Raw genomic sequence first — 26709 nt, 5'->3', positions numbered from 1 at the left:
GCTCAGCTCTAATTTTATTTCTCTTTGTCCTGCAACTGAACTATGTGGTGTCTCTTTGGCAATAGGGTTTTCCCTCTAGTTCTAATGGACGACCAAGAGCAATAGCAATAGCCTGTATTGTCTGAGGGCCTCTGGGTAGGAGTTCTATTTTATTTATTTTAGTTTTTACGTCAGTATGAGGGTGTCAGATCCCTTGGAGTTAAAGATAGTTGTGAGCTGCCATGTGGCTGCTGGGACTTGAACCCAGGTCCTCTGGAAGGGAAGACAGTGATCTTAACCACCGGGGCTATCTCTCCAGTCCGTGAAAGTCATGAATTTTTTATTTTATTTTATTCTGAGTAGGATATTCCTTGTATAATTATTTTCCCGCTTTCCTTCCACTTGCATTTTATATTTCAAATTTTGCTTTGCGTCAGTTTCTTTTTATTTACTTAATTTTACACTCGCGTGTGTTCACCTATGCCATGGAGCATAGAAGTCAGAAGACAACTTGCAGGACTGAGTTCTACCATGTGGAACTCCCTATCATGTGGAGTCCCGGCAATCTAAGTCAGGTCACTGGGGTCAGCAACAAGCCACCTCTACCCCCTGCACTGTCTTGATGGCCTTTTTATTGATAGGGTCTCATTCTGTAGATTAGGCTGGCCTCAAGGCAATCAATCATGCCTCAGCCATACTCAGCTCTTTGTAACTGTCTCTTAATTTGTTCTACTCTCCTCCTGGAAGTACATCAAAAGTGACAAAATAATCCCCAAAGAGCAGTCTTCTGGGAACCAGAAACAATGTTACTTGTTTTGTCTTTTTTTAAAAAATTTAATTAGAAAAGTGTTTATATGGAGCTTTTGGGTTTGGAGCTGCTTGATATTTTAGCATCACTGCTAAAACAAGATGAACCGAGGATGGTTCAATAAAGGCTTTTTGTTGGGCTGTATGTTCGCTCTCACTTATTTACTAGGTGCACACAGATGTTGCAAGACAGTGCACAGCAAGTGACCTCCCAACACAGCAGCCATCTCGTGTGGCTGCAGCCAACATTGCAGTATGGGAGGAGGGTGTGAACAAAAAGTCACATCTGTTTTTAGAGGTGTGCTAAGTGAGCACAGGACGTTATAAGGTGCACCCTGGAAACCCTGCAGGGGTCTGTGGGAGAGAGAAGGGGAAGTGACAATCGGGAAGGTTAAGATCTCTTTAGTCAGCACCAGGAAGAATGAGGTCCAGGTAGATAAAACACAGTGTGGTCCCTTCAGATAACTTCAAGTGACTCAGTGTGCTCAGGGAAGAATGGATGAGAGACCTGTTAAATCAGGCTGGAATGGAGGTGGCAGCAAACTGAAGAGCCTGTGGCCTATAAAGTACCTGAGTGTTATCTTGAAGATGAGAGGGTGTGGTGTGGCAACTGGTGCATATGGCCACAAATAAGGACCCCGGGAACCACAATACAACTCCATGTTGAGTCACTGTATCTTAACACTGAATGCTATGGATACAATCTCCACAAGCAAGCACCATTTTCTGCTACTGGATTCAGCTAGGGTTTGCATGAACACAGGATCTAAGGGAGGTGGGCAAGGGTACCAGGATGGGCCCTAATGACCTTTAAAGTTGCTAGCAAAGTTCCTGACACTAAAGCAAGCCCAGTAGCTAAACTGGTGCTGTGGGCTGGGATCTGTGGCTGGGGAGCTGCCCTGGGCAGCAAATGGGTTAACACTCAAATGACTTTTATATATGAATTAATGTGCAGGGTTAGGAGCCAAAATCTGTTCCATTAATTTTTCCATCCATTCCAGGAGCAGTTAGGTACACACAGTAAAGTTTATTTTGGTGCATGGCATACTTCACTCCATTAAAAATAAATTAATCAGCAAATTCCTGCCTGGCTCGCTTCTGGTTTATGTAAATAGTGCCCAGATGTAATGAGTTACAAGGTGTTATTATCTCGCACTCACAGAGGACGCTTCACTCCAGAGCCCCGCTTGCAACCAAAGCATCGCAAATAAAGCAAGAGAAGGCGGCTTGATTTGTAATGTTTTCACAGAAGTGGCGTCTACCTCACGGTATAGAGTTTCTTTATATGACTCATTTTATAACAAGTTCAATGAAGAAAGCTGGATGGGGGAGGGAGGGCAAGACTGTTCCCACCCCCTTTCCTCAATTTCAGAAAAACCTTCCAAGAGATGACCCAAACTCTCTGAGAGGAAGAACAGGCCCCTTAAGAGCTCAGACCAGGTGTCCCTTACAGCTTATGCTTCAGAAGCTGAGGACAGGGTAGAAATTGGGCTGGGGCTGGAATGGTACTCACAGGCCAGGAAGACTTTCTCATGTAAAGGATGTCACTGTGGGTGACAAAGGGACTTCTATTCTCCAGACCTCTTTCTACATGACTTAGGATGTGACAAGCCCCTTGGTCCTCAGAGACCTCCTGGGTCCCAGAGAATGTGCCTGGTGGACTGCGATTTGCCCAGACAGTGGCTCCTCTGTGAACTGGAGACAGGAGCAGCAAGTAGCAGGGAGCCTCTGACCTCTCTCTGCCTCTAACTGAGCTGGAGTTAATTCTTGAGCCTGGATCGTCCACCGTCTCACCTATGTTTCTGTTCTTTTTTAGTTTGTTTGTTTTTTTGAGACAGGAAGGTTTCTCTGTATAGCCTTGGCTGTCCTGGCACTTGCTCTGTAGACCAGGCTGGCCTCGAACTCAGAGATCCCCTTGCCTCTGTCTCCCAAGCGCTGGGATTAAAGACGTGCCACAAGGACCGGCTTTACCTAGGTTTCTAAAAGACCCTGGAACAAAGAAGAACCATGGCAGAAATACATCTTTTTTTTAATGGCTACTTCAACCCCATGGCTCATAGCTGGGGGACAGTATATGGTTATCCATCTTGACACATTAGAAACTTCTCCTAGGCACAGGGGGCCCTGGGTGAGGGGCCCCTTTCTAACCTACCCATCCCTTCCTCAGCCTTTGGGAAAAGCTCTCAGTCACATGTGCTGCTGGAGGGACTTGGAAAGTGTGCTTGGGGCTTCTCTTGAGGGAGGGAACATGTCGGGAGAGCGAGATGACCTCCCGGTAGTACCCCCACTGGATCAGACTCCTGGGATCACAAGAAGAAACTCAACACAAAGGACCCGAGTATTCAACAGGTGCTGTTCAAAAGTCAGTTCAGGCCACCTTCTTCAGAGTCCTAGATAAACAGGCACTTCTTCCATGGGGGTTCCTCATAGCCAGCCAGCCAGCCAACTGAGCAGTCAGTCGGGCCAGTCTCTCAAAGACCCTCATCATTGTAAGTAGGAGTACGAGGCTTCAAGATGCTCTGTGGATTCTTTTCCACCAGAGGGCGCCATCTCACTTCTCCTGTCAGAAGCAGATCCTCACCATTCATGGAGTCCAGGTATTGCATCTACAAGTAGAGAGAGCAGGGGGACAGAGCTGTATGTGAGGGCTGCAAAGCTTCCCCAAGGAGTGGCTGGAAGGGAACACGGGTGGTGGTGGTAACCTGACTGTCCAGCTCTAAGATTATGGCATTAAGGGTATTTGGAGAAATAATTACCTAGGTCAGTGGTTCTTAACCTGTGGGGTGAACAGCCCTTTCACAGGGGTCGTATATCAAATATCCTGCATATCAGATATTTTACATTACAATTCTTAACAGTAGGAGAATTAGAGTTATGAAGTAGCAATGAAATAATTTTATGGGGATCTCCACAACACGAGGAACTGTACTAAAGGGTGGCAGCATTAGAGTGTTAGGAAGGTTTTTTTTGTTTTTTTTTGTTGTTGTTTTTTTGTTTTTGTTTTTCGAGACAGGGCTTCTCTGTAGCTTTGGAGGCTGTCCTGGAACTTGCTCCTGTAGACCAGGCTGGTCTCAAACTCACAGAGGTCTGCCTGCCTCTGCCTCCTGAGTGCCGGGACTAAAGGCGTGCACCACCAACGCTCAGTGCATTCGGAAGGTTGAGAACCAGTGACCTAGGAAATTGCACTGACGATGTTGTAGGGAATTCCCTATCACATATCCCCACTCCACCCATTCAATCCCTAGGAGGGACATTTACCCTCCGCCACACACTCATAACAAAGTTCTTACAGGCCAAGAAGTTAGAACAGATGATTTCCAGAAGTCATCCTGTCTACATCTTGCCTTCGATGGTCCCCTTGTCTGAGAGCAGCCGGAAATGTGTATCTTACCGGGCACAGGGGAGAGTAAACAGCACAGTGCATGCCAAACCCTGGCACACCAACTGCTTTTCTAACGTGTTTGACTCCACTATCCTTCAGTGGGTCCTGACACTGCCCAGAGGCCCTAGTTTGCCCCACCCGACTGGGCAGGCTCCTTATGGGGAGAAGGAAGACTGGGGCTTCACCTTAGGCCTTGGATTGTCTCCTCTTCCAAGAGCTCACTGCTCCTGTTTCATTTTCAGACTGCCTCTTGAGCTCAGGCCCAGCCTCTGACCCGAGAGGCTCAGCTTTCCTGGGTCCACAGTTCAAATGAACCACAGTCCACGCCTCTTTCTAGCTTCCCCACTCCTACCCCGAATGCCACCATTTTGCCTACCTCCTGGGTTGTTGATTTTAACTGCAGATTGATTACCAAATAGTAACCAATACAATGTGTAGTACCAGAGACTGCTCAAGGCCCGGCTTCCTGGGCTGCCCTGACACACTGGGTCAGAGCATGCCTTTCTCTGGCTTCCCCAGCACCCTCCTGACCCTGGACCACACACACTAGACTGGCCAGTTCACCCCAGGGCTGCTTGTGGGCCTGCATGGCTCCAGGGCAGGACTGAGTCTCGAAGATCAGCCCAGGGCTGGCACTGCAGGTGCTCTAAGGCATGGCAGAACTGGGTCCCCATCAAAGCTTCTTACTCTCTTAGGGCTCCACCATTGCCCATTTCTAGTGGGGTCAAATGAGACTTCTCACAGGGGCATTTGTTAAGGCAAACCCTTCTTTCTGAGCCCCTGGAGAGGTCCTGGCTATGCCTTGTCATGGCCTCTGGCACAAGCCCACCAGGACAGATGGAAAAATTGGGTGGGTCTCTAAAAAAAGTGTTTACTTTGCCAATTTTGACTCCTGTCTAAGGGTGAGGCTCTCTAGCCACAGTGCCTTCTCCCTGGCTCTGGCAGATCCGAAGAGCAGTCAAATGGCAATCGGCTTCTGGGGTTCCCTACGCTCCAGCTACCATCAGCCTCAACATGCCAGCTTTACATCAGGCAACTAGCTGGTCCTATTAGCCCTGTCTGCTCCAGAGCTGTGATCTGGCCTTCCCTTTCCTGCTTGTTGGACGCTAGCAAGGCCATGGAGGTGAACTCATGGCACGATGCCCCTTCAGCCCCAGGGGCCAAGTCCATGAAGCAAAGGTGTGACTCACAACAGCTCATGCTGGTGAGCTGTCTGCAGCTGCTGTGGTCTCCAGTGGTTAAATGATTCACCCAGCCTGGGTTTTGAGGCCAGTCGTGCAGGGTGAACCACTGGGAGACCCCAGAAAAGCCTCCATGTCCTGCCTCAGGATGAGTGAATCCATTCATGCAGACGGAATGAATTTCCTGTCCACGCAGGATCTAGGGCAGGAGATCAGGAGTTAATTCTGCCTGGTGCTCAAACAGTCCTCCCAAGGAGCTCATCCTGGAAGCTTTAGGGTCAGGAGCCTTCAGAGCCAGAGGGGCAAGGACCTGATATTCCAACCCTGCTTGACAGCAAAGAGCAGCCAGTGGGGAGAATTTGACGTGTCTGTCAGGGGCTGCCTGAAGCCTGGCTCTGCTAGCAGTAAGGAGCACAGGAATCAATAGCCACAAAATGGGCACAAAATGGGCACAGTGGGTGTCACTATGTCTCATTCCAAATCTTCCAGAACTGAGGGTGTAGTAATTAGCACAGCACCCAGCACCAGCAGGTAGTGAAACAGCAAATGAATACCACGGCTTTCTGAAAGCACAAGGCTCTCTCTTTCCTCTCATTCCCCACCCCTGGCATCCTCAGCCTCGTTCACAGCTGGACACGAAACGTGCTCATTCTTCATTATTGTTTTGTTTGAGACAGGGTTTCTCTGTGTAGCCCTGGCTATCCTAGAACTCTCTCTGTAGACCAGGTTGGCCTTGAACTCACAGAAACCTGTTTGCTTTTGCCTCTGCTTCCCAAGCCCTGGGATTAAAGGCATGCACCACTATGCCTGGCCAAAGATGCTCATTCTTAAACTAGGTCTGGTGGCTCACAGATGAAGGCAGGAAGATCAGAAATCCAAGGTCAGTCTGGGCTACAATGAAACTGAGAGAAGGGGGGGGAGACAGAGAGAGAGGGAGAGGAGGGATGGAAAGAGGAAGAAGGAAGAAGGATGGGAGAAGGGAGAAAGAAGGAAGGGAGGGAGGGAGGGAGGGAGGGAGGGAGGATGCTCAGCCTTCATCATGGGTGTGTTGTTGATGTGGCTGGGTCAGAATCCCTTAAACTAGCTCCTGGTCAGTCAGCCTCTTATGACCTACCAAGATGCTTGCACTAGCACCATGCACTCAGGAGGACTCAACTGCCACCAGGTGTGAGCAGGGAGCGGGTGCTAACCTGTTTCCTCACATACTCCACCAGCAATTCAAGCTGCCGAGGGTCTTCACATTTCTGGTTGAAGAAGGTTCTCCAGAGGGCAGCAGCCAGTCCACGATCATCAGAAAGGATCCCCTAGAACACACAACAAGACGTGTCTTGCAGAGCCATGATATTAACACTGGGATATTTGAACAGGAGATCAAAGAATGGATTCAGATGGAGTGAGAGGGTAATGGGCGAGCTTAAGAACATCTGACTTTTTTTTTTTTTTTTAAGGGGTGGGTGGGTGTGGTGACAGGGTTTCACTGTGTAGCCCTGGCTGGCCTGAAACTCGGACCAGGCTGGCCTCACAAAGCTGCCTCTGCCTCCAGTGCTTCTTATTTGTTTAAAAGTAAATTTTATTTTTATTTTATGTATATGAGGGTTTGGCCTGCATGAGTACCACTTGAGTGCCTGTTTCCTGTGGAGGTCTGAAAAGGGCATCAGATCTTCTGGAACTGGAGTTACAAATGATTGTGAGCCATCATGTGGGTGCTAGAAATTAAACCCAGGTTCTCTGGAAGAGCACCCAGTGCTCCTAATCACCAAGCCATTTCTCCATCCCCTCAACCCTTCTTTTATACAGAAGGCCATGGGACTCTGAGAGTCCTGGCACTGGCTGAGGTAATGCAAAGCTGGCACTCATGCCTGTTGCACCCTCCCAGGTATAGTCCATTCTCCTCTACCCATTGTGCCTGGCCGAGGCAATGAATGTCTGCAAGGCCCACCCAGCAAAGGAGTGTAGTAGCCATACTTCTGCTGCTGTTCACAAATCTGTGTTTGCCTGGGCATGGGGGTGGGTGTGAACTGCTCATACTTGTCTGGTCCAAGGTCACACATCTGCAAGGTAGCTGGCTCTTTGGGAAAGGGAACTGAGTACCCTGCCTTCACTGTCACCCGTCTGGCCATGACTGGCTTGGACTCTGAAGCAAGGGACAGGCTGTTTAGTAGGTTTTCCATGGGCCACACGGGGCTGCCTAGGGCCATGCTCAGAGCCTGTCTGTGTGTCTGATATTGCCTCTCCTGGCACTGGGAACTCTTGTTTGGAAGCCCGGATATTATAGAGGCCAATTACAGCCATTTTCTAGCCCAGACCTCTAGGGCAGGGAGGATGAAGGCAAATGAAGGGAAAGGCCCTAAGAAGTGCATCTGCCTTGGTGCCAAAGTAGGACATGGAACTGAAGTGTTGCCTTGAACTCAGACGACTGGCACAATGGTTATGGCTAAACCCAAGTCTCAGGGCTCTAAAATGGGTGGGGTGGTGAATGCCTCTCACCCCAGGGCTTCAGCGGCAGAGGTAAAAGAAAATACTTGCTCTACCTACAGCATCCTTGAATTACAAAGATGAGGTAATGTGGCCTGGGGGTGTGGCTCAGCGGTGGAGTGCTTGGTTAGTATCTTCAAAGCCCTGGAATCAATTCCTAGCACCACCACACAAAAAGTAAAGTCTTTTAAAGAGAATTACATGTATTGATTTTGCATGGATGTGGGTATGGGTGTACACATGCCAGAGTGCATGTGAAGGTCAGAGGACAACTTGCAATGTTTGGTTCTCTGCTTTTACCATGTGGATCCCTGGGATCCAGCCTGGCCCATAAGGCTTTGTGGTAACTGCCTTAACTGAACGAGCTCTCTCCAGAACAGCTTTTTTATTTTTATGACAGAGTCTCATGTACCCAAAACTGTCCTCAAACTCTCTATGTAGCCAAGGGAGCCCTTGAACTCCCGACCCTCTGCCTATACTTCCCAAGCACTAGAATTACAGGCATGTGCCATTGTGCCAGTCTGCAAAGCCATTTTGAAAAGTGAAATATGTTGGATGCAATATACAAAAGCATTGCTTTCACTGGGAGTTAGTATAGTCGAGGCAACAGTGGGATATGGGAGTCAAACCACCTAAGTTCAGTGCCAGCTCCGTCACTTTATGGTAGTGTGGCCTTCGAGAAGACTTAGCCCCTCTGGAGCCTCAGTTTCTCATTCATTAGCAGAGCCTGATTAATTCCTACCCCACAGAGACGATGTCCACAAAAGGCTCGTTACCTAGTAAGGGTTACAAAGACACAGGGACATTTAGTCCATGTTATACAGTGGTCTGTGGCATATAAGAGGGCTGACTACAGGTCAGCTATCAAAAAGGTTCAACCTACCCATGGGGGGGTAACAGATAGGTGGAAAAGCACTTCACCTGCTCGAGATGCCTTCTGCTAAATAACCCCCACAGTTTCACAGCGGAAGACTGTCCTGGTGTGCGATGGCTGAGCTGGGAAATCCGCTTCTTCTAGCAGATGGCAACAACAACCAAGGACAAGCTCAGGCACATCATCCTCCCGCAAGCTATTTGCTAACACAACAGCCCGCCTGTGTGTGAAGTGCCCTGGGCACAGGCGGGCCGCTGTTGGCAGGAACCTACTTATGTGATATGGGAAGGAGTGGGTGGGAGTGGCACAGGAGCTTGGAGAAAGAATAGAGCCCACAAAGAGAGAAGCCGGGGAGTCATGACCTGTGCAGTCAGGGATCCCTGGAGCTGGGGAGACGGCTGAGACAGGGCGAATCCACTCACAGGGGTCCTGAGAAGTTAGAGGGCAAAGGGGGACTCGGAGGTGTTAGCCCTGCTAAGAACCTGTTCCAGATTACCAGGTCTCTTTGCCAGCTAGTGTCTAATGACTACCTGCACCACACCACTCAGCACAGGTGTTATTACCCCCACATGAAAGATAAGTACCGAGGCTCAGAGGTTAGCGAGGTAATTGGTGTTGAGAGGAACCTGCCTGTACTGCTGAGGTCAGGGGATGGTAGCTGCCTAGCGTCACACAGCCCTGGCATACAGTACCAGTGTGCTGAAAATGGCAGACTCCAACGCCAAACCCAGCCGCAGTCTTCTTTCCATCAGACTGCTAGTAGCTCAGTGAACACAAATGGGAGACTATTCAAGTATGCAAATGTGAACGTCAAGAAACAGAAGAGGAGAAAGGTACCAAGCATTAGGGTGCAGGGCCAATTCCTCATAATCTAGGAATCGTTTGCCTCATGGCATAAAAGAAGGCGTTCTTTAGGAAATTAGCGCGTCCAGGTCTAGTGCGGTAGACAGGAAGCTGTGTCCAGGTCTAGTGTGGTAGACAGGAAGCTGTGTCCAGGTCTAGTGTGGTAGACAGGAAGCTGTGTCCAGGTCTAGTGTGGTAGACAGGAAGCTGTGTCCAGGTCTAGTGTGGTAGACAGGAAGCTGTGTCCAGGTCTAGTGTGGTAGACAGGAAGCTGTGGCACTGTCCCGGAGTGGCAGCTACCACCTGCGCTTCGCACCATTCTAAGATGAACACAGAGTCACATCGGCTGAGCTCAGCTCTCAGGGGGCTTGCAATCCAGGACGCATGAGGCAACATAGCAAAGTCTTGGACAGTGAACAAATGCTAAGGCCCTTGGTGAGACCACAATCCACTGGTGCCTCTGCCTCCTCATTCTTCAGCCTTTACTTTAGAAGCGGTCCTTGGAGAGCTCCTCCTGGTCCACACTGTATCTTCCACTGTTATTCTCTACCGGTGCCCTCTAAGCATTTTTCTGCTTATTTAGTAGCTACTTGTGTGCCACCTGTCTCAGTAACTTCAATGGGAGAGAGACTGAAACTATGTCAGTTTGAGTCACCAACACAATCCTCATCTATCACACATGATAAACATGCTAAAAACCATTGTTAAATGGATACTGAAATGCAGAGTAAAAACACAAGCGATCTAGTGAGGTCAGGAAAGAAGTTTCGAAGAAGTGACCTAGGGAGATCAGCCAGGCGGTGGTGGCGCACGCCTTTAATCCCAGCACTTGAGAGGCAGAGACAGGAGGATCTCTGAGTTCTAGGCCAACCTGGTCTCCAGAGTGAGTTTCAGAACATCCAGGGATACACTGAGAAACCTTGTCTCAAAAAACAAACAGAAAGGAAGGAAGGAAGGAAGGAAGGAAGGAAGGAAGGAAGGAAGGAAGGAAGGAAGGAAGGAAGGAAGGAAGTTAGGAAGGAAGGAAGGAAGGAAGCAAAGCTGTTTTGGACTTACACATCTAAACCACCTGGGAACTTTTTTTGTTATTTTTTATTTGATTTTGTTTCATGTGCATTGATGTTTTGTCTGTGTGAAGGTGTCGTTTCCCCTGGAACTGGAATTACAGACAGTTGTGAGCTGCTATGTGGGTGCTGGGAATTGAACCTGGGTCCTCTGGAAGGGCAGTCAGTACTCTTAACTGCTGAGCCGTCTTTCCAGCCCCTTGAGATCTTTTGCAGCTATCTACTCACAACAGTTAAGTCAGTACCTTTGGGTGATAGGTTCCTGACACTGAAATTTCTAGAAAGTATCCCAGGTAATCAGTGTATTTTCCAGGCTTTCCTGTTCATGTCACCTGGGTGCTTGCTGAAGCACCGAGTGGCTCCTACTGGATCAAAGCCTTCAAAGGGGCATAGGGAACACATTTAACGTGTCTCCTGGGTGCAGACTATGAGAGGCTCCCATGCACATACAGACAGCAACAGGTAAACTGGTAAACTGCGCGCGGGGGGGGGGGGGTGGAGACAAGAAAAGAAATCGGAGAGCAGGTGAAGTTTGAAGGAAAAAGTGGTGGGGGGGGAATTGTAGGAGAGGGAATGGGGGTGGATTTAATCAAAACACATGATATACATGCATGAAATTCTCAAACAATGCAAAAGGGGAATAAAAAAGCTAGAAACATAGCTCAGTTGGCAGAGGCTTGCCTAGAAAGGATAAAACCCTGGGTTCAATCCCTAACGTGAATAAATTGACGAGATAAGAAGCCAGATGAGATTACAGGCATGTGCCACCATGCCGTTTCATCAGTCCAGAGAATCAAACCCAGGGCTTCATGAAGTAAGTGACCTACCAACTGGGCTGCACCCCAGTGTTACTCTGTACACTTCTTCCCCACATCACTGCAGGTCCAGCACTGTGTTAGACATCAGAAACAATTGGGCACTGTCACTTCCCAAAAGAAAGCCACACCCAGCCAGGTGACAGACTTAATGCTGGTTAAGTGCTGTAAGCACCTGGGCAGGTGGAATGAGCTAAGCCTGGGAAAGTTGGGGACTCTTTCCCAGGAGGTGGTGCTTGCATAAAGTCAGGAGTTAACCACATTTATCAAGAGAAAAATGAGGTATGATGAATGGTTCGAGTATGTATACAGGTGTTCATTACACCATCTTTTTAATTTTCTACATGCTTGAAATTTCCATAATAAAGTTGGAGGGCTGGGAAATGACACAGATACAACATGGATGAACCTAGAGACACGCTATAAGCCAGTAACAGATGAGCAAACACTGTAAGAGTCTGCTCATAGAGACAGAAAGTAAAACAGTGGTTGCCAGGGTCTGGGAGGAGGAGGAAGTGGAGAACTGGCATTCAATGGGCAGACTTTCAGTTCGAGACTGTGGCTGCTCAGCAAGCATAGCTTTGTGCATGAGGCACTGCAGACAAGCCTGCAGGTGTAACTCATTTGCATAGAGCTGAGGAACTGCTATCTATGTACTTGTGACACCTGGAGGGAGACTTGATGAACTATGATGACTTCTCCTTTGGGGCTGGAGAAGAACTAGGTCTTTATTTGTATTTCAAGCAGGTACATACAGTTTTATGAATTTTTAAAATGAGTATATGCAGCTAGGTGTAGTGACGGCACATGCTTTTAATCCCAGCACTCTGGAGGCAGAGGCAGGCAGACCTCTGAGTTTGAGGCCAGCCTGTGGTCTACAGAGAGAGTTCCAGAACACCCGGGACTACATAGAGAAACGTTAAATACAAAAATAAAAAAAGAGCATGTCAGGGGCTGGAGAGATGGCTTAGCAGTTTAGAGCATTTGTTTCTCTAAACAAATGGCAAAGGAACTGGATTCAATTCCCAGATTTCACATGATGGCTCACAACCAACCTAAGTCCAGTTCCACAGGATCCATTGCCCCCTTCTGACCTCTATAGGCACCAGGCACTCATGGGTCATCATACATGTTGGCAAAAAGTTCATACACATAAATGAATATGTGCTGTCTTAAAATGAAAACTAAACACAGTATACATTTTGTCCCACATATCATGTTGTTTTATGTATGAGTATCAAGCATTCCCTGGCAAGAGCCAGGGCTGTGGCAGTCTGATTTGACTTAGTGCCCCCATCCAGCACTGAGCAGGCAGGCTCTCAATGCTAATTCATTGAATGTTTAACAAAAACATATAATGCTCTCTTTCCCTTGCACTCGATGAAGGTGAAGAAATAAATACTAAGAAAAAAGGACAAGTAGAGGGACTGGAGAGATGGCTCAGTGGTTAAGAGCACTGGTTGCTCTTCCAGAGGATCCGGGTTCAATCCCCAGCACCCACATGGCAGCTCACAACTGTCTGTAACTCCAGTTCCAGGGGACCTGACACCCATGGCAAAACACCAATGCATATAAAATTGTAAAAATTAATTAATTTAAAAAATGGCAAACAGAGAATATGGTCCTCAAAGCCTTCACATATTCTCCTCAAAGGCTGGAGAGATGGCTCGACGGTTATGAGCGCCTGCTGCTCTTACAGAGGTCACAAGTGTGGTACCCAGCACACAAGCCAGTGACTTGAAACTGCCTGTAACTTCAGATCCAGGACTTTCTTCTGGCCTCTGCAGGCACAGGTGCCCCCCCCCACACACACACACATGCATGCACACACACACACTCTGAGCCTTTTCTGGGACTGGGTGTGGTTGTATACCACTTTGGTTCCCAGTACCCATGTTGAGTGGTTCACAACTTAAAGCCTTTAACTCCAACTCCAGGGGATTGATGCCCTTTTCTGGCCCACACAGGCATTGACATGCTCCTTCACACACATGTGGCAGACACGCACACAAATTAAAAAAAAAAAAAAAAAACTTTAAAAAGGAAGGAAGAGGAGTTGGAAGGCTGGTGGGCCTTTGTTGGGGAGGCCACTGTGGCCTAAGGCTTGGCAAATGATCTTACCTCATCATATCCCAAGATTGACGCATAGAAACTGTTTGTCATGTAGGCCATGTTCTTCTTTAGGATATAGGAATTAACCTACAAAAACAAAAGTATGATGGTAAGGAAAAGCATGATGTCTCTTAGCTGTCATAGGCTGTTGAAACAAAGAGAAAGGAACTCAGTTTAAACTGCCAGTCCATTTCCAAGCCCCTTGGCTGTCAGGATTTTCCACAACAAAACTGCCACTTCTTTCAGATTTTGATTCAAAACTACATTCATTTAATGACTGAACCTTCAACTGAATGTCAGTTTTGTGTTAGTATTGATCAACACAAAGTTTCAGAAACATGGTCTAATTACAGGACCACACAGCCTAGCATAGGAAAACAGACATCAAACAATTACTCACAGGTGTGGTAGCTCACTCCTGCAATCCCTAGTGTGTGTGTGTGTGTGTGTGTGTGTAAAGTTAAAGCTCATACAGCCTGGGCTACATGAGACCATGTCTCACAAACAACAAAAGGGACACTGAGATGGTTTAGCAGGCAAAAGTGCTTGCTATCAAGTCTGACAACTGGAGTTCAATCCCCAGGACCCACATGATGGAGGAGAGAAGTGACACCTACAAGTTGTTCTCTGACCTCCACATACAGACACACACACACACACACACACACACACACACACACACACACACACACACGTAAATGCAATTTAAATGATTATCTTACTGTGTGTGTGTGTGTGTGTGTATGTGTGTGTGTGTGTAATACCTGAATGAAGTTACCTCAAGGAGGAAGGTTTCATTTTGGCTCTCAGTTCTGAGAGAACACAGTCCATTGAGCAATGGGAAATGTGGCTGTAGGCAAATGGCAGGGAAGTGAGGCTGCCAGTTCACATCTTGGTGAATCAGGAAGCAGAAAGCTTGGACCAGAGGTGAGGCCCCACTATGTTCCTCAAAGCCTGTCCCCTGCAATATACTTCCTCCAGGTAGCTGCCACTTCCTAAGGGTTCCACACCTTTCTAACAAGTCCATCACCTAGAAACTAAGTGCCTTGACACATGAGCCTGTAGGGGGGCAGTTTACGTTCAAATCGTAACATGATAAATCAAAGACTGAGTGACTTCTATCCTGGGATTCCTAACTGTCTCTGGAGGTCGGAAAAGGCAAAAGGGTTTGGGTTTAGACTCAAGCCCTAGCTGTGGTATATATTTTGGGTGTGGTCTTGAGCAAGCCAACCTCTCTGAGGCTATTTTGTCTTTTAAATGCCCTGCACACAAGAACTGTTTTCAAGAGCACAGAAGTTCGTTTGCATTCATTCATTAAGTTAACAACATACCCTGGAAGTCTTGGTAAACGTCAGTGAACTCGACAAACACAAGGAACTGTGAGTAAGACCTGGTTTGTTTATACAAAACTAAAACTAAAAGCAGTTCCAGAGCTTTACAGTTGTGGACAATGTTCAACAGTGAAGAGAGAACTGTCAAGGTCGAGGCTGGAAAGTGTGAGATTGGTGGTGGCTGGGCGTGTAAGCCATGGCCTTTCCTACCCAGCTTCAAGCCAGGCCACAGTAGCCACTGCTCCTTTGTGCTCTCAGGGCTCTGTCTGCATTTCTCCCCCTAGGTACACAATATGGTTGCAGTTGCTTATATACCTGCCTTTCCCACCAGTCTGTGAGCAACTCAAGCTTGGCTCACAGGAAACAGGACTGAATCATTTTGGCACCCAAACACCTGGGCCAGGACAGGGACTAAGAAGGGCATCCTGATAATGAATCCCTGCAAGGTCACCACCCAGGGCTTTGGATACACTCAGAGCTGAGCACTTTCCTAGCATATGTGAGGCCCTGGGTTCAGCACCCCAAACGAACAAACAAAAGCGAGGGCTACTCAGAGCATGCTCTATCCAATGACACAATTATTTTGTCTCGGTTTTGCTGAAAAGATACCTTCCATGTTTCTGAAATTCCAGAAATATATACTACTGTATTTCTTTCTACTGCTTCATCTAATGTGCTGTGGTGAGAGTCAGAATAGGCAAGAGTTAAGGGTTCCTACCGTCGCTCAAGGACAAGAGGTCAGCCAGCCCTTTTAATACATCGGGCTCTTCCTTACTTCTGTACTGGTTGTTCCCCTAAACGTGCAAGATGACCAGAGCCAAAAAGCACGTCAGGGCATCCAACACAAGGCAAGGCATCATTCCTAGGAAAACATTTACCAAGCCCGCTCGGTCAGCAGTTAGCTTACACACTGCATCATGCCAACTGGCTTTGAAGTGGCAAAGGCCTTCAGGGATCACCTGGCCCACTGACCCCAAGGAAATGAACGGTGAAGCGAGGCTCAAACATGGAAAGACACAGATCCAAAGTCACATATCAAGTTACCATCAGAGTATGAGTAGAGGGGATCAAATGAGTCCATTTCACCATCTGACGGGTATTTCCAAAGATCCCCCAAATATTATTCTGCAAAGCTTGGTTCCTGCTTTCCAGAGAGGCCCAAGTAGGGACAAATGCACCTTCTCCTGGAGAAGATGGCTGGTTGCCTGGGGAGAGCCAGGTATAGGATTGGAGCTCAGTGTTAGCCAGGTTCTACTCCAGTGTGCCCCTGTCACTTCTACAGAGAGAAGCAAGCTGCCACAGCTAGGAATGGCTTTCTCATATCACTACCCAGGCTAGATTAGATCATGAAAAGGTCCCTTTCTGGAAGACAGTGCAAGCTTGATCACTGCAACACATGATCTGCAGGCAGCAGATGAAGGAAGTGACACCAACCTCACTGGGCCCTTGATGCTGGAGTTTCCCTCTGCTGAACCCCCATTCTACTCCACTCCTTCACTTAAGCATTTGTCTGCTGGTGTGCTGGGTCCCCATCTCCCCGGTGCTGGATCATCTATAGGAAGCGTGTTGCTTATGAATACTCAGATCCCCCAGCAGAAGATGGTGTTGGGCTGTTTGCTCATTAAAATCTTATCCTGTCCATAATGCTTTGCTTTTTATAAAAACCCATACATACTGAGCCATCACATGGGAAAGGCTCCCTTTATATCAGTTACTCATATTTTCCCATTTATTTAAGCTATTAAAATTCATGCAGATATTTTATAAGCCATCAGGATTCGATGACTGCTATTACTGAATGTTTAATAATAAACTAAACAGAAGAAATCAGAGGGTTAAATGATGACTGCAATTCCTGTAATGACTTAATTAAATTTTTATTGAGTACATAAACTATGATGTCACTTCTAGCCAACCATGGCTCTGCTTTCGCAGCATGTCACAGGGTGGGAGCACTCAATAGGAGGCTAGGCTAAATGAGCAGCAGGTCTCTGCTGAAATGGGGGAGGGAGCAAGGCTCATGTAACACACTCAATAAATTATCCGTTCATTTTTAAACAAAGTCCATGAGTTATAATATATTTGCCATGCACTTTTTATGACATAATAAAAATGTTACCTTAAGGATTACTTAACACATACTACAAATGTTATAGCAGAGGCAGGCACAAGGGGCAAAGAAAACAAACATGAACAGGCCAGGGACGGGTCCTGGAGTTTATGTCCCGGGGGAACAGCACAGTGTATTAAAAGGGGAATGCAAAAAACAGGGGGTGCAAGTGTTCAGGGTTACTAATCAGCAGATTAATGAATGAGACAGCCAACAGGGAGCACAAGCAAGAAGGGATCTCACAAGGCACATGTTTAATTAATGGGAGTATTCTCAGGGAGGGATTCAAGCTTTAAAGAGATGCCAGTTCACTTGAGGCTGCCCCTGTCTCCTTCTCACTGCTGCGGCCCTTAGATGCCTGTGCTTAACAGAGAACTGGACTATGGTATAGAGACTGAAGGAGACCTCGGTTTAGCCTACGAGCACTGGCGAAGGGGCTTCAGGATTTTCCCTAGGTCATTTCTCTGACCTCACTCCCTTCTGTCCCCCCACGTTCCTATTAGGCCTTGGTCAGAGTCAACTCTGCCATTTCCACAGCTGGACTGTGCTCTCTTGTTCTTAGCCACACTAATAGGAGTCCTTGTCTTTACTAACGGAAGGGATGCTGGTCCCTTCTCATCTTCAAAGATCCAGCCTCCAAAATAGTTATTCCCAGCCTACAGGTATCATGAATGGTTCAAAGCCAGAAACAGGTCACATAATTGGCTATTGTCACATGCTAGCAGCTTTGTGCATATTTGCTCTATTAGTCCTTCCTAATGAACTCTGAGAGGGGACCATTTTACCTCCACTTTTTAAATTCCAGTTTTGCTCATGGAGATCTCTATATTTAAAATCTAACCAGTCTAATAATGAATGAAAAGCAAGATACATGGTTGGCAGTGATACCCACAAAACCAGCAGCCTTAACTCCTGAATGGTCACATAACAGACATTTCCTTAGGGTTTTTAAAAAGCAAACCAGGCAGGAAAAGATGCCAGGCATGGCGGCACATGCCTTGTAATCCCAGCATTTGGGAGGCAGACATATCACAAGTTCAAGGTCAGCTTTAGCCTACAAAAGGAGTTTGAGGCCAGCCTAAGCTATGTCTCAAAATCAAACAAACAAATCTAAACAGATGACTGTCCTTGCAAATTACCATCACTTATCTAGTTGACAGGCATTCGAATACAGTTGTTATAATTGCTTTGGAAAGCAGCTGATGAGCTACAGTAAGATCTTGAGAAGATCAAATGTCAGCTTACTATTCTTAAGGAGACACACACACACACACACACACACACACACACACACACACACACACACACACACACACACACACCCCATACCCCAGGCTGGGGCCCAGTACTTAAGGAAAAGCTGAGTGCAGCTGAGCACAGCAGCTGAGCACATACTGATCCCGTCTTTCCTGGTTGCAGATGCAGACTGCTCATCTGGCTCTGGATGCCTTACCTCTCTCACCTTCTTCACTGAAGTGCTTCTGTTGGGTATTACCACAGTAAAAAATGAGGAAAGCAACCAATACACTCCCAAACCCAGAAATGTGGCAAGATAACCATAATTAGACATATTTAAAAAACTACATACAAAGTTAAAAATGTATTAATAGAGGTTAGAGAGACGGCTCAGCTGCTAAGAGCACTGTTGGTTCTTTTGGAGGACCTGGGTTTGGGTCCCAGCTCATAGCTGTTAACACCAATCCCAGGGGATACAATGCTCTCTTTTTGTACTCCATAGGCACCAGGAGTGCCCATATACACATGTAGGCAAAATACCCAAACACACAAAATAATATTAAAATAATAATTATAAAAGAAAAAAGTTTTATTACCAGGTAAAAATACACTTTTATTGCTTTTTTTTTTTAAACTTACCATGCTTGAAAATGAATTTCATGGGAAAACCGGAGAAATATCAGTGAAGAACAGATACAGTTACAAACACTAAAACTAATAATTGGCTAGGACACTCACTGTTATATGACCAAGAGAATCATTCAGAAGTTATTTCATAGGGTGCTTCCATCATCAAACTCAAAGGACTCAAAGGACCAAGAGATTTATTTATTCTGATCCTATCTGAGATGATGTTCTCTCCCCCTCTACCTTCCCTTAGGTCAAGGATCTACTTTGCTTTCAAAGTAAGTTGAAATACTGCAGATCCTGGAACCCTGGCCCCTCTTCAGAGATGGGCACATAGCCCAAGCTGATTTATCAAATTCTTGTTTCTAAGAACAAAAATAAAACTCTGCTACAGTTCAGTGACCCTAAAGTTGTATAAGCTCCTGTAGCTAAGGTCCCTTGGCTACACAGAGTCTTTCCTTTCCAGGGCCTGTTGTTAGAACACCCTTTCCACTTTGGAAGCCTCAGTTATCTTCCAGGGAATTTGTTTAAATGTGCCAAGGTTGGCGCTCTGTTGCTCACAATCTGTACCATCATTAATCAACTCATTAAAACCAGATGACTGGGCTGGGTGGTAGTACACACCTTTAATCCCAGTACTTGGGAGGCAGAGGCAGGGGGATCTATCTCTGTGAGTTCAAGGCCAGCTTGGTCTACAAAGGGAGTTTTAGGACAATCTGGAACTCAAAAGTGATACACAGAGAAACGCTGTCTCAAAAAACAAAACCAAAAACCGAACCAAACCAAACCAAAACAAGAAAACAAACAAAAAACAAAAACAAGCAAAAATGCCCCATATGATGGAACATCTGTTGAACGTTTACTAAGTACCAGAGGCTGTAATAAAAATTTTCAATGAGTTATCTCTTCAATCATTAGAATAATCCCAAAGTCATTTAGAAGAGGCGTCACCTCTTGTTTCCGGGGAGCTTTTCGAGTCTTCCACACTTGCTGCTTTTCCTTCTCCTGGGTCTTTGCTTCCACCAGGAACACTCACTGCACTATTTAATGATTTGTTTATAGGCCAAGTCCAACACACCGCATTAGACAGTATGTCCCTTGAAGGCAAAGATGTGCTGCCCAGCACAAGGCAGCTTAACCAGCTAGTGTTTTGCCCTAAACATGTCTTGAAGTAGTGGTTTCATGCACCTTCCCACATTTCAAGAAAGCTCCCTGAGAACAAGAGTACATACAGCTGCTGCTGTCCAAGTGGGCTGCAAGCACAGCGCCATCAAGATGAGGAAACCCGGCTTCTGTCCTCATGTGGCCCATGAAATCCCAGCCCCCCTCAAACAGCATGTTCCCTGAAACAAGACAAAGGGCATCTCCTCCATCACTAGCACTTGCTGGAGCTGTACCAGGAACTCTCTACAGAAACCCAATGTCACAGAGATACCTGAGGTCACAGCAGAGCTTCTGGCTGTGGAGAAGGTCTCTCACAACTGTCAGCCTGGAATCCTGCAGGTGTGTTATCAGCCTTTCACCTCCACCTGCTCTTCAATGAGGAGAGCTATGAAAACAGTGCAAAGCTTCCCAAGTAGTGCTTGCTCATCCTTCCAAGTTTAAGAGAGTTTAACGCTAGCAAGTGTTAGTGCAGACATGTCCCAGGCAGTCTTTGCTGTTCTACTGTGAAATACGAAATTTACAAACGGAAAACAGCTTATTGGGGATCACCATTCCCCAGTAATCATGGTAGAATCAATAAGCAACACAACGACCTGAAGTACAAGCAACAGGTAGTTTATGCACTCCTATAAGGATGGCTGGAATTAAGTAGGGACCCTCACAAGAGAATGTGAATTGGTGCAACCATTGTGGAGAAGCATTTGACAGCTCCTCTACAGGTTCGACATTGAGCTACAGTGTGACCCGGCAAGCATATCTACAGAAGGAGTGCAAGCATGGACTGGATACACTTAAACTACCATGTAAAATATGGCAATGGTGTGGGGCCTGAGGGCTCCGGGGAAGAGGTGTCAGCCATCATATCAGAGTGTGCACAGGTTGTGTTCAGACAGAAAGGGTGGCATGTGCAAAGCCATGGAGAGGAGAACAAAGTATAGTATTTTCAGAGCAAAGTAGACCAGGTTGGCCTCAAACTCAGTGATCCTCCTGTCTGCCTCTTGAGGGCTGGGCTTTGTATTGTTGTTGTTTTGTTTTTTGAGACAGGGTTTCTCTGTGTAACTGTGGCTGTCCTGGAGCTCACTCTGCAGACCAGGCTGGCCTCGAACTCACAGAGATTCACCTGCCTCTGCCTCCTGAGTGCTGGGATTAAAGGTGTGTGTCACCACCGCCCAGTGAAGGCTGGGTTTACAGGCATGTACCACATGCAGCTTCAGAGCAGGTTTGTAACAAACAAACAACTACAGTGGGTGCTGAGATGTAAAGGCACTTGCCACCAAGTCCAATGACCTGTGTTCAATCCCCATGGTAAAAGGAGAAAACCAACTCTCATGAGCTGGCATCTGACTTTCACATGTGCCACAAGGCATGTGTGTGTGTGTGTGTGTGTGTGTGTGTGTGTGTGTGTGTGTGTGTGTGTGTGTGTGTGTGTGTGTATGCTCATGTGTGAAAACCAAAACCTCATAGTGGGCAGAAGCAGAAAGGCAAACAGTCTTTATTGTCTGTAAATGGCCCCAAATGCCACACAAAGACAGGAAGCTGCATGGACACAAGTAATTTCTAGCAGTGTGGACCACAGAGTTGGGCAGAGGACCAGAGGCAGAAATCACAGGGGATGTTGTGTAATAAATAGTCCAGGTGAGAGTGAATAAGGAACTCGCTCAATGGAAGCACTGAAGGGCAGTGTACAGCTGGGTACATAAGCCTATAGTCTGAGCACTTGGGAGGCAGAGACAGGAGTATCTGAAAGTCAAAGTTAGCTTCCATTAAACAATGAGTTCAAGGCTAGCTTGGGCTACATGAGACCCTGCCTCAAAGGGCGAGGTAGTGCAGGACCAATGGGATCAGGTTATCGATCAATGAAGGAGCAAGGGTGAGGCCATAACCTGCACATAATCAGACCTCGCTGAAGAAAAAGCAAAGAGAAAAGAAAGATGGAAAGCAACCACCAAATACAGCCACACACTGGTGACTTTCCAACCCTGGCAGCACTAAGTGTAGACAACCAGTCTTGCAGGGTTCTAGCAATCACTGTGCCCTTAATGTCTTCTGTGCTGTGGTAATGGAAAATCTTACTTGGATAAGATGTAATGTGAGCAAGATGTGTACTTAGCTTGAGCCCAGCGGGCGTCTCCAGGGGAGCAGAGGTACAGCACAGGAGGGCTTTAGGAGCCTGTGCTTCCTTTCCAGTCATTTGTTCACTGCATGTCCGTAGAAGTCATTCCTCTGGTCCTCTGTATTCAACCTGTGACCACGAAACCTGATGACTGTCAGTGAGAAGATGCTGACACACATGGGTTTCTAGAGACATTCACAGACTCCTAATTGTACCCTGGGCCTCATGATGACATTTATGAGTACAGAAAGCTATAGGCACAACTTTGCTTTCTTAATGATTTTCTATTAAACATAGACAGGGTACAGTGAAAAACTATAAAGTGCTTGCTCCCTATCACAATTAGGGGATTCAAATACACAATGTGGTCTGATAGGTAAAAACAGATAACAACTCAGTGAACTCTTAACTAAGACAAACAAGGTAAAGGATGGTGGGGCTGAAACAATGTACAGGGACCTGAGGACTATCCCAGTTCTTGTCCCACTCAGCAATCCTCAAATAGATCCATGACACTGCACAGCAATGTTTGCTTAGGAGCCACCATCCAGCTCCTTGTCATACATACTAAGAGGGTTCTAGCTACGTCACCCGACAGCCCTGACTTCCTCTTCAGGTAGTGAAGTGGGGATGTCCCCAGTGAACAGAGTTACACAATCTAACTGGTGACTCCACCTGGGCCTAGACTAAAGTCTGCAGACTAAACAGTAAAGCAGACATTTCCATTGGCCACAGGATGTTTCTCTTTTACCACTGTGTCCTTATTGCATACTATTGGGAGTTAAAATTTTCCAAGTGACCAACCCAATGGTAATCTGAGAAAGAGGTCATTTCCCAGTGCAGAAATGAGGAAACAAAGGCTCAGACAGCTCGAGTGACTTGTCCAATTATCATAGCCCAACTTGTTTGTGAGTGACAAGGTCTCATTGTATTGTTCAAGAACTCCTGGGCTCAGGGGATGTTTTTGCCTGAGCCTCTTCTATTTTGGCACATTGTTCTTTTAAGGCTCAGAGAGACCTGCCATTCAGTAAATGGCTTATAGAATCCTATAGAAGTACCCTGGAGGAGGCTGAACTAAGTGTGCAAATAAGATCACTCCCACCCACAGTGACTGAGGAACAAACTTTGTTTGGATGTCCTTAAAATGGAGCTGACACCTGGTCTTGTGAACTCTGAGTGGCTCTGTCTCTAAAGAGTATTGTCTTCTTTTTAAAATTATATCTTTTATGTTTATTGTATGAATATTTTGCCTGCATGTATGTCTGTTGGCCATGTGTGTACATAGCTCCTATGGAGGTCAAAAGAAGGCCTCAGATCCCCTGGGACAGAAGTTATAGTGACTGTGAGCCGCTGTATGGGTGCTGGGAATCAAACCCAGGTCCTCTGCAAAGGTAGCCAATGCTCTTGACCTCAGAGCCATCTCTCCAGCACTTTTTTTTTTTCCTTTTCCTTTTTAATAAGCAAAATGTTCTTTAAATGGTATTTTATCCAAAGGAAAGAGAATACCTTGGAAAGAATGCCATGTCCTGTAAGGACATCTCTTTGATGGTCTGTATTCAAGACAACTATTAAATTGCCCTGTTATCAAAGCAAAGTTTAAGTTCCAGTAGCCATTCCCCCACCCTGTCAGTCTGGAAATAAAAATCACTCCCAGACTCAGTTTTGCATCAAAACCATGCCTAACTGCCTTTTCTCATATTAACCTGTGAGGGGACATGTTCATCAATAATTAATAAAATAATTATCTATTTCCCAGCGCTGCTTCAAGGTCCTCATATGTGACAGATACCTCACAATACTATAGTTTGGGACAAGAGGCTGGGTACCACTGTCATTTCTTTTTATAGGTAGGAAACTGAAGCACAGAGACTATGTACCTTGGCCATATGGCTGGGGCAGCCTGTGAACACATCAAGCCTGGCTTGGCCACCCCACTCTTAACCACTCTGTGATATGCTCACAAAGGAAGTTTCAAACTCACCTAAGGGGGAGAGTTTGCATTTCTCATCCCACCCTTAAAGCCCGCCCCATCCTATCTCCATTCACTCATTCTATCTACACTAGGACAGCTTCTCTAGGAAGCGTGCCACAAAACAAAACAGCAGGTGAGCTCCTATCTCTCTTGTTTATCTATTTAGTTTGGAACTGAAACCAGGAAGACAGCCATTTATCTTCCAGGCACTAAACTACTTGTAAGCCCTGTAAGGTCACTTTTCCCTGAAATACTCTTAGCCAATAGTATTTAGAGGTTAGTGCATGGTAAGGAACAAACAAAGGTGTTCCTTCAATAATGAATGAAACAATTTTTTTTGGGGGGGGGTCTTTTTGAGCAGGGTCTCATATAGCACAGGCTGTTCTGAAACTCAACAGCAGTGGAGAATGACTTGGAATTACTGATCATCTTGCCTCCATTTTGCAGGGGATGGGGTTACAGGCATTTGTCATAGTACCCAGCTGTATGGGAGAAAAGCTACACAAGTTAATAACTATGTAGGTTGGGGGTGAGGGTAACAACAAGTAAGAGCACTGACTACTATAGAAGGCAATGTCAGGTGTCTTCCATAACTGCTCTTTACCTTTTTTGTTTTTTGAGACAAGGTCTCTTACTGGCTTGGCCATACTGGCTGGCCAGAAAACCTCAGGGACCCTGGCTCTTCCTTCCTAGGGTCAGGATTGAAGAGACTTCCCTAGGTGCCCAGCTTTTTATATGGATGCAGGGATTTAAACTGGGGTCCTTACAATTCCCAGCCCGATCGAATTCTTCATGGTGGTGTAGGGCGTCTGGAACAGAGAAGGAAGGAGTGTAGGAAGCCAAGGCCCCCAAAAGTACCACAGGCCCCTACATGTATCAAGCTAGATGAGACAGGATAAGGCCAGCCCTCCTTTCTCTAGAGAGAGGCTTCCTCTGGCAAGCAATTCACTTGGGGACTAAAGCACTGCAGACAATAAACAGCTCCAGTTTCTAAAAGAGAAAGCTGTGCATATCTACTCTAGATGCCAAAGACAATGGCTTATTTGAATCCCAAGAACCTTAGCAAAGGGCACTGGACCGGGTTGAAAAAGAGAGGAGTGGGGGCATACAGAAAGCCACTGAATACCCAGGGGGAATCATCTTTTATCCCCTGCCCCAGCCACTCACAAGCCCATGGCCTAGAAAAGGAGCGACAGATAGTTTACACCTTTTATTATTCTGATAGAAATGTCTCTCCCGGGAGCAGGCAGGGGTCAAAAGTCCAACACCAAAACTATATATCTTTATAAGTCATGAGCAAAAAAGCATTACAGCAGTTATTAAAAAAAAAAAAAGCCACAGTGACCAGCCGAGCAGGAGGTGTTAGAAAACTCACTCCAAATAATTTATTCACCGAGAACCACAAAGGGCTTTCCCAAGAACAGCAAAAACACCATTAATTTCCCTAGGACCCTCCCTTTCAAAGGGCTCCAAACACCACACATTTCATATTAAATTGTCCTCAAAGACTTCAAAATAAGGGTTACTATTTCCCTAAGTACAGATGTAGAAACTAAAGCATTCATGCCCACCACACTCTGACCAGGCCATGCTAAAGAGTGAGCCTGCTTGTGTCCGATCCAGGCCTCCTGATAGAGGGTTACAAAGACCAGGAGTACCACCTCCATCCCCCACAAAGACCAAAAAAAAAAAAAAAAAAAAAAAAAAAAAAAAAAAAAAAAAAAAGGATCTCTACCCTCCAGAACACCAGAGTCCAGTAGTACAAGGCAGATGCACACATATTCCACTTACGTTTATGCGAACTGCTATTGGAAAGGCCCATACACAGCCTGAGAGCTGCCATTTACTGGGGCCTGATATGTTCCTAGGAGTGAGCATTGTTTAAGTCACCCAACAGTATGTGACTAATAGAAAGAATGAAGGCAAAAAGAGGTAGAGATTTGCCAAGGGTCCTAAGGCCACCTGAGCCAGAGACATGACTAGAACCCAGATCCGTCTATCTGGTTGTGGAAGGTCCTGGAGCTGCAAGGTGACTGCTTGGGAAATGAAACCGGCCTCTGGGCTTTTCAGCACTGAATGCCTACATGGTAGAGACAGACAGCAGGCACACACACAACACACAGACAGCTGCACTGCATTTGAGAGGAGCCTGTTGCCCAGGCCAGAATTGCATATGCCTACATTAATAGGGACTTTCCATCAGGGGACAGCTCTTGTGTCTTTCAAAGGGGAACAACAAAGCGCCTTCTGGGCAAAGAAGAGCTGAGAAGTCCTGAGCCTTTCTTGTTCTTTTGTGGGCCCTGGAGATGTAATAAGGCCAAGAAGGTCTTCATCCTGGTGGCCTGCTGTAAAGGCAACCCTGTAGCCTTTGTTCTGAGCCAGACTCCTGCTGTTGTCATCCCTGAAGAAGGGCACAGTGCAGTAACATCGAGGCAGAACTTGTCTAATAGCTGTAAGCTCTGTAAAAGCTCTAGTTTGGAAGCCAAGAAAGAAAATGCCAGACTTAGAGGCAAGAGAGCAGCAGGCCACAGTCCCCACGCCAGAAAGACTACTGAAAACCATAGCCAGTCATGGGGACTGCCTGAGTCCTAATAACAGGGAGACAGATGAGGAAGGAGTTTTAA

At 46.5% G+C, this 26709-nt stretch overlaps 1 protein-coding gene across 3 annotated transcripts in view; it reads right to left on the bottom strand.

The window, feature by feature from the left end:
* Positions 1–1793: 1793 nt before the first annotated feature.
* Positions 1794–26709, bottom strand: part of LOC100754679 (ubiquinol-cytochrome-c reductase complex assembly factor 1) — a 92671-nt gene continuing 67755 nt past the window's right edge. For all 3 annotated transcript variants that reach the window (XM_027421358.2, XM_027421360.1, XM_027421359.2), the window contains 3 exons: positions 13542–13619; positions 6540–6653; positions 1794–3392 (listed from right to left, as the gene is read on the bottom strand). In XM_027421358.2, coding sequence (XP_027277159.1) covers positions 3258–3392; positions 6540–6653; positions 13542–13619 — 327 coding nt within the window. In that variant the 3' untranslated portion in view covers positions 1794–3257. The remainder of the gene's footprint in view (positions 3393–6539; positions 6654–13541; positions 13620–26709) is intronic.

This window comes from Cricetulus griseus, chromosome 6 (assembly GCF_003668045.3).
Source record: "Cricetulus griseus strain 17A/GY chromosome 6, alternate assembly CriGri-PICRH-1.0, whole genome shotgun sequence".
Lineage (NCBI taxonomy): Eukaryota > Metazoa > Chordata > Mammalia > Rodentia > Cricetidae > Cricetulus > Cricetulus griseus.
This window is presented reverse-complemented; position numbering and strand designations above follow the sequence as displayed.